The following is a 16,368-nucleotide window of genomic DNA, read 5'->3' as shown; positions in this document are numbered from 1 at the left end:
TGTTAACATTAGTCGAGATTGAAGAAGAATAGAGAACTATGTGCTCGCATGATTGCAATAGGAATCGACTTGAATTCTTATGGTGTTTACAGAGTTCGATATCGAAATTTCCATGAATCTATTGACAGCGAGCACGTTGCTAGATTTATGGACATATATCTGTTCACATCAGTCAAAATTGGAGAAGAATAGACAATTATGTGCATAATTGCAATAGGAATCGAATCGTTATAGTGTTTACAGTTCAATATCGAAATTTCCATGAATCTAGCGACAGCGAGCACGTACCGCGGGAGATCTCTATGGCTAGTCTAAGGAATGATTCGTCTCTCATCCGATTCACGGCGCTAATTCGCTACTCGCCTGTACGATCAAAGGCGACGAATCGCAAGCATAAACAAAGTCGTCGAGAGACCTCCGCTAGACATCATGGGATCTCCCAGCGTTACTCGCTCGCCGGGGATGATACATACGCGCGTACGTGTACATATACATGATTGCTCGATGCGCAGGTTGTGCAACCGGTTGAGATCGCAGATCTTCGACGCGTGCCACAAGAAGGTGAACCCGACCATGTACTACAAGGCCTGCCTGCAGGACATGTGCGAGTGCCCCGGCGAGAACTGCTACTGCGAATCGTTCACCGCGTACGCGCACGAGTGCAAGAGACTAGGCATACAGTTGCCACACTGGCGGAAATCGACCAGGTGTCGTACCGGCTGGGACCAGGCCGCCGCAGGTTCCTCGTTGCTCGGCCCGCGATTCCCATGAGCCCCGTGTCGCGCGTCGCGTCGCGTCGCGTCGCGTCGCGTAGCCACCGACCCACCGCCGCTTCACAATCTTGGACAAGCGTATCCTCGGCTTCCGTCTTCGGCAGGCTCGAGGAGTGCTCGCGAGTCGGGGTACGTTTACGGGAGAGCTGCAGCCTATCGAGGAAATTAGGGGATTAGTACTCTTGTTTTGAAGAACATCAGACATTAACACGTTGAGCGCCACGAAAATCTTAAGCGTTTTTCCATAGAGTAGGAATAATTATGAATCGTTTGGCGTTGCAACGTTTACGGGAGAGCTGACGTCAGAGCCTATCGAGGAAATTAGGGGATTAGTACTCTTGTTTTAAACATCAGACATTAACACGTTGAGCGCCACGAAAATCTTAAGCGTTTTCCCATAGAGTAGGAATAATTATGAATCGTTTGGCGTTGCAACGTTTACGGGAGAGCTGACGTCAGAGCCTATCGAGGAAATTAGGGGATTAGTACTCTTGTTTTAAACATCAGACATTAACACGTTGAGCGCCACGAAAATCTTAAGCGTTTTCCCATAGAGTAGGAATAATTATGAATCGTTTGGCGTTGCAACGTTTACGGGAGAGCTGCGATCAGCCTAGGTTAGTTGTTCGGTTTGAGAAAAAGAACATTCGAATATTATAGTATTTTTATGGTATCCCTAGCGAAAATGAGAAATGCTATAACATTAGATCTTTCATTTTCCTTAGTGCAAAATTTGGATGAGAGATCTAATAATTAGGGTAGTTTCTTTAAGATTCATTGAAATATCTATCATCTCTGGTGCAATATTAGCCTACAGAGGTCAAAGGGTTAAACGATCAATGATCAAATTAACACCTTCGCTATCTTTGGTCTCCGCAATTATATCTTCAATCCAATAAATCCAAATATTGGCAAAATGAAACTCCACCGTTGAGTTCCTAAATATAATCTCGCAGCTTTCTAATGACAATATCCATTAATTTCACTTTCACTAAGTAAAAAACAGAATTACACAGCGAACGTGTTAATCCAATACAGGAATTTCTACAAACTCATTTAACACATTGAGCGCCGGCGACGTATCGGCCACTTAGCTCAAACGCGTTTCATTCGCTTGTATCTGATCAACGAGTAGCCAGAAAAAATATTCAAAACATTACAAATTTTCATAAAATAGTAGATTTCAATTGCACATTCGCCATATGCAAATGGAAATCCAGAAATCCGCATTATTGCGGGGCCGGCGCTCAATGTAAGTTCGGTTAACACGTTGAGTGCAACGTCAGTCCCTGGGGACTGACAGCGAACTTCTCGTTTGGTCGACATCGGTGCACGAGACCAGCATTTCAAAAGATTAAATTATCAATGACAATTACAAAATTTACGTTAAAATTTAGCGTACTCCCATGGCATTTTCAGACTGATCGTTTCTCGGTGTTCGCACTTTCTCTCTGGCATTCCCCACCCCATTATCTTATGTTTATACATCGTATACACGTGCATCGCCTGCGCCATTGTCACAGTGCGAACGACAAAAGAAACAGTGAAAAAAAGGAATCGTCCGTTGCGCTGTCGCGCGGTCTAGTTTAGCGTTCGGCGTCAAATGCTCGCGCGCTGCCGCCTGAGCGGAAAGTATAGCAAAATCGGCGCGCGCTCGACGTGTTAACCGGTCGACCGACGATACAAGAGTGAACGAACGCTGTCTCCGTTTCTAACGCAGCTCCGCCGTAAACGCACCCTCGGCCTGTCTACTCGCCAGCCGATCCGATCCGATCCGATCCGATCCGGAGCGAAGCGAAGCGCGAGATCCTCGCTCGACGAGAGTGTCCGCTCTATTACTAGTCACCCGTTCCCCTGGGAAGATCGAGAGCTCGGATCGAGAGCAGCGACGGCCGCCGCTGCTCGTCGACCGTCGACCGCCACGGGAACGGGAATCATCGCCGCGGGTCACGCGACTCCGCGACGCGAGACACGCGACACACGAGACACGCGATCCTCTCCGACGCCCGAACCCGATATTCCGGAGCACCGTGCAGTATTTCGGCCGATGAGCAGGCTCGCGGCAATAGCGTCTAGCTATCGATCCTCCGTTGACACTAGAACTACCGTACCGGTCGACGTGACCGGTTTCGATTTGTTTGTTTAGCGGTTATTGATGTCTTCGAAGCATTCAATGTTCGAAATGATTTTTAAAGTAGCTTCGTTGATATCTTCGAAGCATTGAATGTGCGAAATGATTTTTAAAGTAAATAGCTTCATTGATATATTCGAAATGATTTTGAAAGTAAATAGCTTCATTGATATATTCGAAATGATTTTGAAAGTAAATAGCTTCATTGATATCTTCGAAGCATTGAATATTCGAAATGATTTTCAAAGTAAATAGCTTCATTGATATCTTCGAAATGATTTTGACAGTAAATAGCTTCATTGATATCTCCGAGGCATTGAATATTCGAAATGATTTTTAAAGTAGCTTCATTGATATCTCCGAAGCATTCAATATTCGAAATGATTTTGAAAATAAATAGCTTCATTGATATCTTTGAAGCATTAAATATGCGAAATGATTTTGAAAATAGCTTCATTTGAATAATATAATGAATGTCTGAAGAAACTGAAAATCTATTGTTACAATTTCTATGGGAATTGCATATTAACCCTTAGCACTCCAGGTTGTCTTGTAACCTACCAGCAACTAATTTTCATAGTATTCCCAGCGAAAATTAGAAATGCAACATTTCTTAGATCTTTCATTTTCCTTAGTAAAAAATTCGGATGAAAAATCTAATAATTTTAGGGTAGTTTCCTTAAGATTCATTAGAATATCTAATACTATTCCTGGTGCAATATTGGAGCCCACAGAGTTCAAAGGGTTAATCGTAATGCTCGGTAGTTCTAGTGTTAACGTTTTCTTTCCTCTTCTAGACTTAAGAGAAGCGTTCCCAGCGTCCGCGTACAGGGTATACCGTGTGTCTCGCGGCACGATCGGCCGGACCTTCCAACGACGATTTGCGGTCCTGTTGTCATGATTCTCAATGAAAAAGCATTTCTCATCGAGTCAGTCTAAAACATTCGAAGAATTCTTACGTAGCAAGCGAAGAGTCCCAGGCGACATTCAACTTCCGTTTCCGATCGGTATCGTAGCATTTCCTGGCCACCCTGTACATTGGACTGGTTTTATTCTATAGACATCGACGGAGAAAAGAGTGGCAAGAGTAATTTATTACGGGACAATGTTTCACTCATTTTTCGTGGGGAACTGTCATTTCAAAATGGCCGCGGTGGGCCGCAAAACGTTAACCTGTACGGGCCGCCTCGCACCGGTCGCTTGTAAATAGACGAACGGTACTCGACCAGAAGCGTACGCAGGCGAGCGCACGCCTAATCTGAAATTCACTCACCGTGACGTCCTCTTTTGATTAATTATTTTCCTCGTTCGATCGTGCTCGCGACTCTTCGTCCTTCTCTCTCTCTCTCTCTCTCTCTCTTCTTCTCTCTCTCTCTTCCTCTCTCTGCTTGGCTTTCCCCCTCCTCCTCACTCTTCATCCCACACTCATCCTTGACCTTTCTCTTCTTTCTTCGTTTCTCCCTTTCATCCCTCCGATCGACGGGTTTATCTTATCTCCTTCTCTCGTAGTGTACATAGCGCGAGGATGGACGACACACTCGACGCGTCCACGTGTGTACGTGTTCCGATTCTGTGTGTGCACCGTGTCGATATAACCGCCAACGTTTCGCGAGAAGAACACAAATATACTGGATAGTCCAAAGCTTTAGCCAATTCTCGTCTCGCGTAGAGATAACTCTGGTACGGACCGAATACGAGTAAAATAAACGTATATATTCGTAAAAAAGAAAGGTTGGAATTTCTCTTCCCCCGGCGAGACCTACATACTTATGCTCGAGCTATTGTCCTGTTTACTCTTGCGTCCGCATCCTTGGCGCAGGCATTCGAAGACTCTGCAACGCTTTCGCAACGCGCGGACCATCGACGATAAACGGAATCCATTCCAACGACGACGACTCCGATGCGAAGGACTTTACGATCGTCGCGGCCGTTCTTGCATTTCGTTTCGGCGGGAAAGGACACGCTCGTTTGACTGCGCTGCAACGGTTGGTGCTGATGTGTCGGTAATGTCGGGGTTTACTTGTAGGTAAAGCTAATTTCTGTCTGTTTTTGGGAAACATTTAATAATATTACATTTATTTTAAATTCTTTTGTTATTATTCGTGATATTCTTTTTTAAATATTCAGTTGGAAACAAGTTGTCATAGAAGTTGGTCGATAAAATATCTCAACATTTTACTTATAAATAAAGTCAATTTCTATTTGTTATTAGAAATCGTTTAACTATACATTTTTAATTCTTTTGTTAACATCCGTGATATTTATTTTTTAAATATTCAGTTAGAAACAAGCTGTTATAGAAGTTGTTTGATAAAATATCTCAATATTATAATTTAGTGGATATTTCAAATAAATAATATATTGAATATATAAACATGGTACAACGGTTGTAGCCAATGTGTCGATAATGTAGATTTTTACTTGTAGATAAAGCCAATTTCTGTTTGTTTTTAGAAATCTAACTATATTACATTTATTTTAAATTCTTTTGTTAATATCCGTGATATTCTTTTTTAAATAGATAATTCTGTGAATCATTATAAATAAATAATACATTAAATAAAAAAACACCTCACACATTAGCAGCATTAGCGACATCTGCCTATATACCAACCCACTCTTTCACCACAAACCCACATAGCAATATTTAAATAATTATTAACAAAAGGTCAGAGACTCAAGGTAACCCTTAAACAAACAACTAACGAAAGGTTCTTGAAATACAATCTGTTTCGTCTGTAATATACACACCGATGTATCTTTCGATAAAAGACTAAGCAAACGAGCTGTTTTCTAATGACATAATTTTATTAATTTATATTCTGCCGGTAACGTCACGAGTGAAACGGAAATGGTAATGGCGTGCTACAGCGCCGGAAAATACATCGGGTAAGATATCTACTCTTAGAATTTATCTGAGTTATGCTGTTCAGTTTCAAAAGATATCTACTTCGTCATTCGGAACTATGATCGTCTGTCGATAACCGAGCGAGCCGGTAATGCAGTTTCCAAGCAGTTCCCTAGCTGACCAACCGTTCGATCATCATCCACCCTTAATGCAGGCAATTTCTCGACTCGCCTGCAACACAGGCTGCCGGTGGAATCGAACTTAATCCCATTCAATTAATGACATTCGTTAATCTTTCCAAGGACACACGCAAACACACACGCAAACACACACACACACTCGCGTTAAATGGGAAGATATCAGTTGACGCGACCGTCGTCGTGACACGACTCGAAACTTTTATTACGACATTATAAATGCACAAAAACATCTTAAAAATATGGGTGTACGTGTGAACGTGTATAGTCATGCGACGTGTAAGTCGAGAGAACAACAGACTTTTTTTCGATTACATCTTCGAGAGTGAATGGATCTACGCGGGTCAGATTTCAGAGAGTTTTTCATTTTTTTTTTCATTTTTTTCATCGAACATCCTGCGCGTTTCCGCCAGTTTACTTGCAAGTAATCGTTCCTTCGCGTTCGACGCTGCTCGAGGGGACGCCGGTTTCCCGGCGACCCTCGAGAGTCGTCGAAATCGAAAGAGGCGAGTCTTCGTCACCGCCTCGGACGGGAGCAGGCCGGCTCATCCACATTTCGGATGTCGCGCGAAATCAAAAAGCAAGATGGAGGTTCGCTGCCTCCATCCTCGACGAACAAATTTTGCAATTACCAATGCGATTTTCGGAACGATCGCTCGCGCAGCCGAATTTCGCGCAGCGAGATCGTTTAGAACCAAGTACCCCTTCGAATGCCGAAAAACCGAATCGACGATCGTCCTCGTCCGATTATTCCGCGAAAACGTCGCCGCGCGGGGCGACGTTTTCGCGTTTGAACGCGCCTGTTCGCGTCCGATCGGCGTCGAGAGCCGTGTACCGTTTCCCGCGACCCTCGCCTAACCGGAAGGAAGCGGGCGAGGGCCGACGGACGAAAAAAGAAGAATCGGGAGACGGAAGAGCGAAGGGGAAACGGGAACACACGGCGGGGAATGGCGGGAGAACGAACATTTCTAAGAGTTTCGTCGCGAGACCGTATTTCCGTCCTACTGTCCGTGGAACGGCGAATCGTTCGCGTCCGATCCGTCTATTCGTTTCGCATCGGCGATTACAATGGCGCGTGCGATCTGTCGATCGAGAATCTTCGGCGCGCAACGGACGCGTTAAACAAGGGAAACAACTCGAAGGAATGGTTGTTGCTCGGTTGCCGCGAATATACTCGCGAACGGATCGCTATCACTGTTTCGCAACTGTGTTTGTCTTTTTTTTTTAGTTTTTACTCCCCCGGTTTTCTCCTCCTTTTTTCTGGTTTTCCTTGATTCGATGAGCAAACACGCTTTCACCCGAACAAGCGTCAAGCTGCGTTTTCGATCGATTGTCGATGACGTTCGGTCTCTGCTCGAGAGGAACGCGAAAGTCGGACTCGTCGATTGGATTCCGATCGGTGGAATATAGACCGCGCGCGGTGTTAGATGCTACGGGAGAGAGTTACGGTGAACATTGGGTAATCGAAGCACTCTACGGGATTGAAAGGTTGCAATTCTGACGAGGTAGAGTCGAGTCAACTCTGAGAAACGAAGATTTTAACGTAACGGACGTTGAAAAGGACAAAACGAGCGAAGGAAACAGACTGAGCAACGACTCGCGATCAGCTTGAGATGTTTAATTGAAAATCAAATTTCTATATTTTTGACTTTTGTCGACGGTGTGTTGAAAGGAACCTGGCAAGGATATGGCGATGACGATGCTGCGATCATCCAATGTTCACCGTACCCAGACGAAGTTCGTCGGAAACTCGCCGTCACCGCGAATCGCTCGCTCCGAGCGAAACAGAGAGGACTGAATCGCCGTCGCGGTGTCGCGGCGAATTCTATTCCGAGCTTCACTTTCTTTTCTTTTCTCTTGTTTCTCGTTTTTTCGCTTTTTTTTGGTGGTTTTCCTTTTGCTCGATTTTTGGTACAAAAATAGATTCTCGAGCACGGGTTACGCAGCCTCGCGGCGGAAACGTTTAGTACCTGCGCGACATTGCTCGGCGAGAACGGCGAATATCGATTCCCAATGGAATTATTGATTTCAATTCGCGGCGAATTATTCTTGATTGAGTCCGGTTTTATGCTCCGTCGATTTATTCGAGTAATTCGTCTTCGTTCACCCGAGGAAACGTTGTTTGACACGTTGACTGCCACGGTGGTCATCGACGACCGAAGTGAATCGACGTGAAAATATTTAGTGACATAACTAGATGACAGCGTGACGTGAGTATCGTGATACGAAATTACAGGATACCTTAACCCTTCGCGGACGAAGATTCTTTGAAATATAGAAAACAGCAGACGAAGCTAAATTATATAAACAATAGACAGAAAGGATTCTACGTGCTGATTGAGTAATTAAATCATCTGCGACTCTGTCTTCCAAACACGAACATTTCATCTCGAAATGTCGACACTCGCCCGCAAAGGGTCAATAATTATTTCTACCAATATTTAACTTCATTACGACAGGATAAACATTCTAATACGAAACGCAAAATTCTCGTGGCAGTCAATGCGTTTATAATTTCGAACGAGCGTCCAACGCTCCGCGAGACTGTGCAAGTCTCGCGCGTGTACCTATTACGAATGCTTCGAAAAGCGAATAAATTCGTATTCGAATAACGCCAGAAATTCACTCTACTCGTTCGTCGAGCCCGAATACAAGCTTATTCGAGATTCTCGCGTTGAAAAACCGTATTGTCGCGCGTGGTCGAGCCTACTTTCCTCGAAGTGAACGCGTTCCGCGGGAGCCCGGTGGCCGCCATCTTGTCGGCGGGAGCCCGGTGGCCGCCATGTTGTCGGCGGCAGCGCCGAGGCTACGCAATGCCCGGCCGATCGAAGAACGGGACTCGGGATCGCCCTTTTAAATAAGGGGGCAGGGGTTTGGGGGCGAGAACTACGTTACGATATACTTATTTATTGGAACACGCTTAATAAGACGTAATTAAGTATGCTCGATTTCCGATATTCTGTTCCGAAACTCGCGGACTCGTGTCTTTCCATTTGCTTGGACCGTCGGGGTGGTCGGTGGAGACAGAGAATGGGAGAATGAACGAGAAAACGGGCGACAGAGAGACCGAGCGAGCGAGTGAGAGGACGAAAAAGTGAATTACGCGCGCGTATACTCGCGCCGTTCTCTTATGCGAATATCCTAACCGCGAGTCGGCGATGAAATCGTCCGCATCAGGAACGAACGTCGAGAACTACGGTGAGTTTCTCGCGAGGGAATTGCGGCGAGTCGATAAACAACATTTTAAAACGAACCGAAGAAGCTATGATAATCATTCTCCGATTCGGTTCTCAATTAAAATCTTCGAATTCTCGATTCGATGATCCGCCAAGACCGAACCCCGCAGGAAAATCTCGGTTTTCCGGTTCACGGATTCGTTAACGATGCTCCTCTTCGTTCCTGACCCGAATCAACCTTTCATCGGGCTTCGAAGCGGCCTGAAAACTCCGTGAGAACTCCAAAACTTCGCGCGAACCGAGGAATCCTCCGTTTTCGCTTCCGTTTCTCACGTGTTCGAACGTATGCGAGAAAGATCGACGAAAAAGTCCGAGAACAATGAATCCCGTGAGCGACGAACGGCGCAAAGTAAATTCGGAGAATCTCGGAGCGGATGAACGGACGAGCGTAATCCGTCGTTGTCTTCGCGATCACTCGTAATCTTCATTACCCGTGATTAGCCGTAACGAGATTATCGTGCGCGGGCTGCCCCGGCCAATTGTGCCGCGTTCGTTTCAACTGCAACGCGAACGAAAATCATCGGACAAATATTCAATGTTCCCACAGAACGTAACCGATCTCCCGAATAACCAAAGTTCAACCGATTCACAATTTTAAACCTCTCATTGACGAACAACAGTCATTGTACCCGAATTATTCCTCTTAACCGTTCGAGTCCCAGGTGTCATTGAAAAAACCGTCGAAACGTACCGATCAGCACTGCACCGCTTGTCTAAACTAATCGCGAAAAGAGCCAAGCGGCTCAACATCGGTTTTCTTATCTCGCGTCGACAAATCGGCGCTGAATTTATGTTTGGTGCCAAGTAAGACTCACGCTTGTTTCCGCGTAAAACTTAAATCTTTCTCCAGTAAAACCGATTTCATTAAAAAGGCAACAACAGAATACAAAACGTATTACTCGTCTTATTTATACAAAAGAACCATGCGATGTACATGCGTTAAAAAGAGCGATTTTTCGAATATCTCGCGTCGTAATCTACCGGATCTCTTCGACACAGAATCGAAACAGCGCGATCGCTGGGACTCAAACGGTTAACGGTGCCGATCGCTTTCTATTCTCTTCTCACGGAGAATCGCGTCTCTTCCGCGCGTAGTACCGCAATCGGCCAGGACACTCCGCGAACAGTCGTCAGATCGGATTGTCGTAGAAGCGGAACGAGCACGCGCCTCGAACCGATCGAGTCGATTCCGCGGATTGCGGAGAACCCGAGGGAACTCGGTTCGCCGTGTCGTTCGCGACGAAGGACGATCCGTTCCTCGCACGCGTGCTCGTCGTCACGATGTTCGACTCCGAATCGACGGGGATCGAGTGCAACGTTAACGAAATACCGACGCAGAGGTTCCAGTGCGACACACGATCGATCTCGCGTTGCTTGTGTACCGCAAAACCGTTCTCTATACACATAATGTACACGCGTGTAGTATACAGGGTGCGTCGGGACGACCGGCGGTCGTCGAGAAATCAAATTCAAATTGAACCCTACGCGAACCGATCTCCGGTAGAATGTTCATGTCTCATTTTCCGCGTTTCAATCGCGAGATCTCCGATTCGCGAATCGAACGCTAGATTCACGGACGTTTATTCTATTTATTCTACCGCTCCTAGGAGAGTACGTGTTCGTTCCTATGGAAATCAGAGGTCGAAGGACAGAGAATTAAAACGTGCACTCGTATAACTGCATCAATGAAAATCGACTGGAATCGTTGCGAACGTTCAAACGACACAATGTCCGTCGGACCGACGGGTTCCGTAAATCTAGCGTCGGACGTTCGAGTCCTCGGGAGAGCGTCGATCGACGTTTCAACGAGAAACCTTCGATCGAACGTTTAAATGGAATTATTCCAGCGTTCGAAATTCGAGAATCTCGGTTCGCTCCACCGGTCGTCCCCTCGCGCCCCGTATATAACAATAATTCGTCCGTTCGTTCGTTCGATACACATTGTACGTGTATGTACACACACGTATAACGTATACGTGCGTGTACACACAGGTACATGTGTATTCATTTATTTATATATTATATTTATATATACTCTGGAAGGCGACAGTAGAAACTACCGAAGTAAATATATATATATATATATATATGTATGTACGATATTATTATAATAATAACAGGTATACGCGGAGAACGAGAACAGCGATTAGGAAATGTTCCCGCCTCGTTTCTAATCGCGGACCGAGAGAAACAGGGGTGGAGATAGAGAAACGGTGGCGGTGGGAAAGAAAGGGGGAATACGGTGAGAACTCTCCCGTCTGTTTGTCCGAATCTTCCAGGGAACGCGACATCGATGATGATTCCCGTTTGCGACAGATTTTATTGAGTTCCACGTTTCTTCTGTTATTTAACCCTTCCGAAGAATCGTCGACGGGAGAGGCTGCTGGAAAAATAGAGAGAGACAGAGAGAGAGTGATGAATGGAAGAGATGGTAAGGAAAAAATCGGTGAAGAGAGGGAAGAAGAAGAAGACGGTGAAAGCCCTGAGTAGCAAGAAGGAAGATGAACCCCGGAAAAAAATGGCGGGGTGAGACGTGGCGACGAGAGGTTTTTTTTTTCTTTTTTTTCCCTTTCAAACTAACGAGGAGATCGACGGCTCCCCATTATCCGTTTAGACGTGCTGCACGTATTCCGGATTGAGGAAGGAGAAGCCCATGAACTCCGTCTGATCCAGGTTCATCATGAACAGCTTGTCCGTGGGCGTCAGGTCCGTCTTCTCCGAGGTGAACTGTTTGTCGAAGTTGTTCACGTCCTTGCGGTGTTTCTGGTGATGGAGATAGAGTTGGTTAATGGTGGAATCTCATGGTTGTGGGACGAGAGAAGTGGGAATGGGAGGTTACTCACGATCTTTGGTTTGAACGGCGGCTGCACCTCGCGGTTCTCTATCTTCACCCAGTCGATATGTCGGAAGAACGCGTGGCTGCGCACGTCCTCCTCGCCCCTGAATCCGCAGCCTAGTCTCTTCACCGGGTTCTTCGTGAGGAACTGTAAATCAGGAGGTAATTAACCCCTTTGTGGACGAAGACTCGTTAACTCCTTGGTTTATGATTTCTTTTTCAACTCTGATATGGCTACTTTGTTATTAATTTATTGGAAAAAGGGAAATTCTAAGCATATGTTATGACTATGTTTCCTTTTGAGTATGATAGTTGATTACTGAGGAATAATGTTTACTTTGAATTTGGATTAACTAAGTAATATATATATTTCTCAACTCTGGTCGATATGGCTACTTTGTCATTAATAATCCCTTAGAAAAAGAGAAAAATTCTAAGCATATGTTATGACTATGTTTCCTTTTGAGTATAATAATTGATTACATATGGCTACTTTGTCATTAATTGGTTTTTCGAAAACCGCGGGAAAACTGTGCGACTGTTATAATAATAATAATAATAATAATGAGGAACCACCTTCAGAGAGTAGGATATTTAAGACCGAAGTGAAGGTCAATTAAAACATTCTTAATTGGTAATTTCAACGGATAAAGATTCTATTACCGCTTTGCAGATTTCTCTAGCCTCCTTCGTCAGGCTTTTCGGGTAACTGACGTTATGATCCTTTATGGCGTCGAACAGTTCGTCCTCATCTTCCCCGTCGAACGGTGGCTGACCGACCAGCATTTCGTACAGCAGCACCCCGTACGCCCACCAGTCCACCGACTTTCCGTACGGTTGATATAGAATGATCTAAAAGAAGGATATAAATCAACCTACACCTGCTACCAGCCTCGACGGTACTCGTTAATATTTCTTTAACACTAGAATTACGCAGCAGTCAAAATGACTGGTTTCGATTTTTTTGTTCAGCAATTACTGATATCTTCGAAATGATTTTGAAAATAAATAGTTTCCATAGAGTACTATACCGAATGTCTCAAGAAACTGAAAATAATCTATTGTTATAATTTCTATGGGAATTGCACATTAACCCTTAGCACTCCAGGTGTTTTGTAATCTATCAGCAACCGCGACTGATTTTCATAGTATTCGAAAATTAGAAATGCTGTAACATTCTTTCAATCTTTTATCTTCCTTGTTAGTACAAAATTTGGATGTGTGGAAAATCGAATAATTTTACGGTAGTTTACAACTGGTGCAATATTGGAGCCAGAGTTCAAAGGGTTAATCGTAATACTCGGTAGTTCTAGCGTCAACCCTCGAACCGGTGAGACAGTCTCCAAAGCATTAAGATAACCTCACTTTATCAAAATTTACAAAATCGAGCACCATGAAATTATCTGACCAGTTCTAGGGTTCACTCGCAAGGGAATCGATCGAAACAGAAGAAACCAACTTCGGGAGCGATGTAATCCGGTGTTCCGCAAAACGTTTTGGTGGTTTTGTCGCCGCTGATGCCCTCCTTGCACATCCCGAAGTCCGCAATCTTGATATGTCCGTCCTGGTCCAGCAAAACGTTGTCCAACTTCAGGTCCCGGTAAATGATGCCTCGGCCGTGCAGGTAAAACAGACCTATCGCTATCTCGGACGCGTAGAATCTGCGAAAATCGAATGAGAGTTCCCGCTTTAACCGTTCCGTTTCGCGGGTAGCAGAAACCTAACCTAAAACCCATCACCGGCGTCCACTTACACTGCGACCGGCTCCTTGAATTTGCCGCACTGCTGTATCTGGTACATCAGATCCCCGCCGTTCACGTACTCCATGACGAAGTATAACCGGTCCATGGTTTGGAAACAGGAGTGCAGCTGCACGAGGAACGGCGGCTTGCTGGACAACGCCAGCACCCGCTTCTCCACCATGGCGCACTCGACGTCCTCGTCCTGGATGATGATGTCCTTCTTCAGTATCTTGATGGCGTACAGCTCGTCCGTGCCCTTCCGTTCCGCCAGCATCACCTACAGTCAATTTCACGCTGCTTTGGTACTGCTTTTATCTTGGCAATGGATTGCTAAACATTCAATTTGTGGAGCCCACTTTAGGGATTGCAAGGGGACAAATTTGAACAATCCTTCAAGTGGTTTCCATGCATTGCTTAAACACTTGTGAGTCACTTTACACTGTTACAATTGTAGTGGTAAAGCGAATCCCAAGATTCACATCTCTGCAGTAATGCAGGCTTTAGTCACTCTATACTATTGTCACAACTGCAGTGATAAAACGAATCCTAAAATTCACATCTCTGCAGTAATGCAGGCTTTAGTCACTGTATACTGTTGTTACAACTGCAGTGATAAAATGAATCTCAAGATTCAGGTCTCTGCATCCTGTAATGCAGGCTTTAGTCACTCTATACTATTGTCACAACTGCAGTGATAAAACAAATCCCAATATTTATATCTCTGCAATAATACAGTCTTAATCACTGTACAATCGTTACAGATAAATTATAGATAGATCCTCATTCGCAATCGAACATGTTGACTGCCACGGTGGTCACCGATGGCCGGAGCTTCCAAATTGCTTTTTAACAAGTACAATAAGACAATCGACGTCTGATAAAATATGTGCTAACATGAGCAGCTAGATAATAGTGTAATACCAAATTGGTAATGATTCTTATACCATTTGCCTTAGTAGAAAGAATAAGTATTACGCAACAGAGAAAGTCTAACGGTAGTCAACGCGTTAACACGTTCACCACCAGCGCTTATCTCATTGACAGTCTCCTCATTTTCTTCAATCCATTAAACCTAAAAACATTGGAAAAATGGAACTGAAAGAGCCACTGAGTTCCTCAATATAATGCCATAGTTTATAATTTCTAATAACAATATCCATTAATTTCATTTTATTCTGCAGGATACAGGAGTACGCCGGTGGCGAACGTGTCAAGCATCCAGAAGGGGACTAACTTTCCCGAAGCTGCCCTTCCCGAGGACCATGAGGAAGTTGAAGTCGCTGGCCCTGATCAAGTCGCTCTTGCCCATGTTGTGCGGCACCTCTTTGTCCTGGGTGGCCGGCGCCTTCTTCGTGACCGATGTCTTCTAAGGGGAAAGAGCGTGAGACGAAGCGACGCAACCCCAGCGAGCGCTGTGATAAATCAAAAGCAATCTTACTCGCATCTTGACTTTCAGCTCGGCGAGGTCGACGCCTTCCTCCGGCACGGGGACATTGTAGTACTCTCCTTCCTCCTGGGTGAGCAGCTTGAACCATCCGCTCGCGGGCGCCTTCATCAGCTCCGAGATGCCGAACGACAGGGAACCCATGAAGTCGTTCCTGGACGTTCTGTCCCAGTCCCAGACCTCGATCAGCAGCCTCCGGTCCTTGTCCTCGGGCTTCAGGTCGCTGAAAAGTGCCGGGTGCCACGAGTTTAATGACGAGATCCTCGTGTGAGGGTCATCAAGCTCTTCCAACGCTCATGCGTTAACCCCTTGCCGTAACTTAGAATTGACCAAGCGGTCCAGAAATCTTTGCGAAAGGAGCAGGAGATGTTGCCGGAACTTTAAATTATGTCTTCAGACTACCTGCGACTCGAGATTAACACTAGGTTTACGGAACGCGTCAAATTGACGCATATTGGATTTTATAAACGGATTTTATAAATTGGAATATTTAACTGAAATAGCTGCTTTATTTATCCGTGAATTATCGTTGAGTTTCAAACAATGCCTATCTCTTTGAAACATGTTGAATATTTCCAGTGAAAAGGTTTTGAGTGCAAAGGGTTAAGACGACGAGGTCGACTCGTAAGGTTCATGTTTGGTTCGAATTTTTTAATACGAGTCAGACCAGTGGTATTTATTAAATGTTTATTTAAATTCTCATCGCGAGTCGGACTCGTGACAGTACGGCAAGGGATTAATGGATCTATTCTTTCAGGCAACACAACGAGAAAAAGAATGTGTAAGGAACTGCACAAGGAGGCCGGCCCGAAGGACTTACAATACGATCATCTCGTTCCATTCCGGGTTCAGACAGGACTTGATCGTTTTCGTTTTTTTCTTCACGTTGTCCGAATCCGGGATCAGCTTCAGCTTGACGTACGGGTCCGACAAGCCGTTGGGGTCCATCGGGATCAGGTTTCGTCCCTGCTTCACTGCAATCGGTTCCGTGACACGGAATTAGGGCCTAGATCAGTGTTTCCCAACGTGGGGTCGTCGCCCCATAGGAGAGCAATTTGGTTTTTAAGGGGGAAATTTGAAATTTGAAATGTTAGTTCATATATTTTACAATATTTAGGCACTAAAGAAAATAGCAAAGATATTGTAATAAATATTATAGGG

The 16,368-nt window shown here is 45.0% G+C and overlaps 2 protein-coding genes across 10 annotated transcripts in view; one reads left to right on the top strand and one right to left on the bottom strand.

The window, feature by feature from the left end:
• The window catches only part of cv-2 (crosveinless 2-secreting protein), a 32,942-nt gene extending 28,308 nt beyond the window's left edge, over positions 1 to 4,634 (top strand). For all 3 annotated transcript variants that reach the window (XM_076366850.1, XM_076366852.1, XM_076366851.1), the window contains exon 11: positions 513 to 4,634. In XM_076366850.1, coding sequence (XP_076222965.1) covers positions 513 to 771 — 259 coding nt within the window. In that variant the 3' untranslated portion in view covers positions 772 to 4,634. The remainder of the gene's footprint in view (positions 1 to 512) is intronic.
• Positions 4,635 to 6,130: 1,496 nt separating this feature from the next.
• The window catches only part of Pkc53E (Protein C kinase 53E), a 68,065-nt gene continuing 57,827 nt past the window's right edge, over positions 6,131 to 16,368 (bottom strand). For 6 of the 7 annotated variants that reach the window (XM_031979684.2, XM_076366837.1, XM_076366838.1 and 3 more), the window contains 8 exons: positions 16,028 to 16,181; positions 15,202 to 15,430; positions 14,998 to 15,129; positions 13,775 to 14,040; positions 13,481 to 13,682; positions 12,685 to 12,873; positions 12,029 to 12,169; positions 6,131 to 11,948 (listed from right to left, as the gene is read on the bottom strand). In XM_031979684.2, the coding sequence (XP_031835544.1) occupies positions 11,796 to 11,948; positions 12,029 to 12,169; positions 12,685 to 12,873; positions 13,481 to 13,682; positions 13,775 to 14,040; positions 14,998 to 15,129; positions 15,202 to 15,430; positions 16,028 to 16,181 (1,466 nt within the window). In that variant the 3' untranslated portion in view covers positions 6,131 to 11,795. The remainder of the gene's footprint in view (positions 11,949 to 12,028; positions 12,170 to 12,684; positions 12,874 to 13,480; positions 13,683 to 13,774; positions 14,041 to 14,997; positions 15,130 to 15,201; positions 15,431 to 16,027; positions 16,182 to 16,368) is intronic. The other variant, XM_076366839.1, reaches the window with a different exon arrangement.

The sequence above is a fragment of the Nomia melanderi genome, chromosome 4, assembly GCF_051020985.1.
Source record: "Nomia melanderi isolate GNS246 chromosome 4, iyNomMela1, whole genome shotgun sequence".
NCBI lineage: Eukaryota > Metazoa > Arthropoda > Insecta > Hymenoptera > Halictidae > Nomia > Nomia melanderi.
Note: the sequence above shows the minus strand (reverse complement) of the source record. Positions and strands in the feature narration are given on the sequence as shown.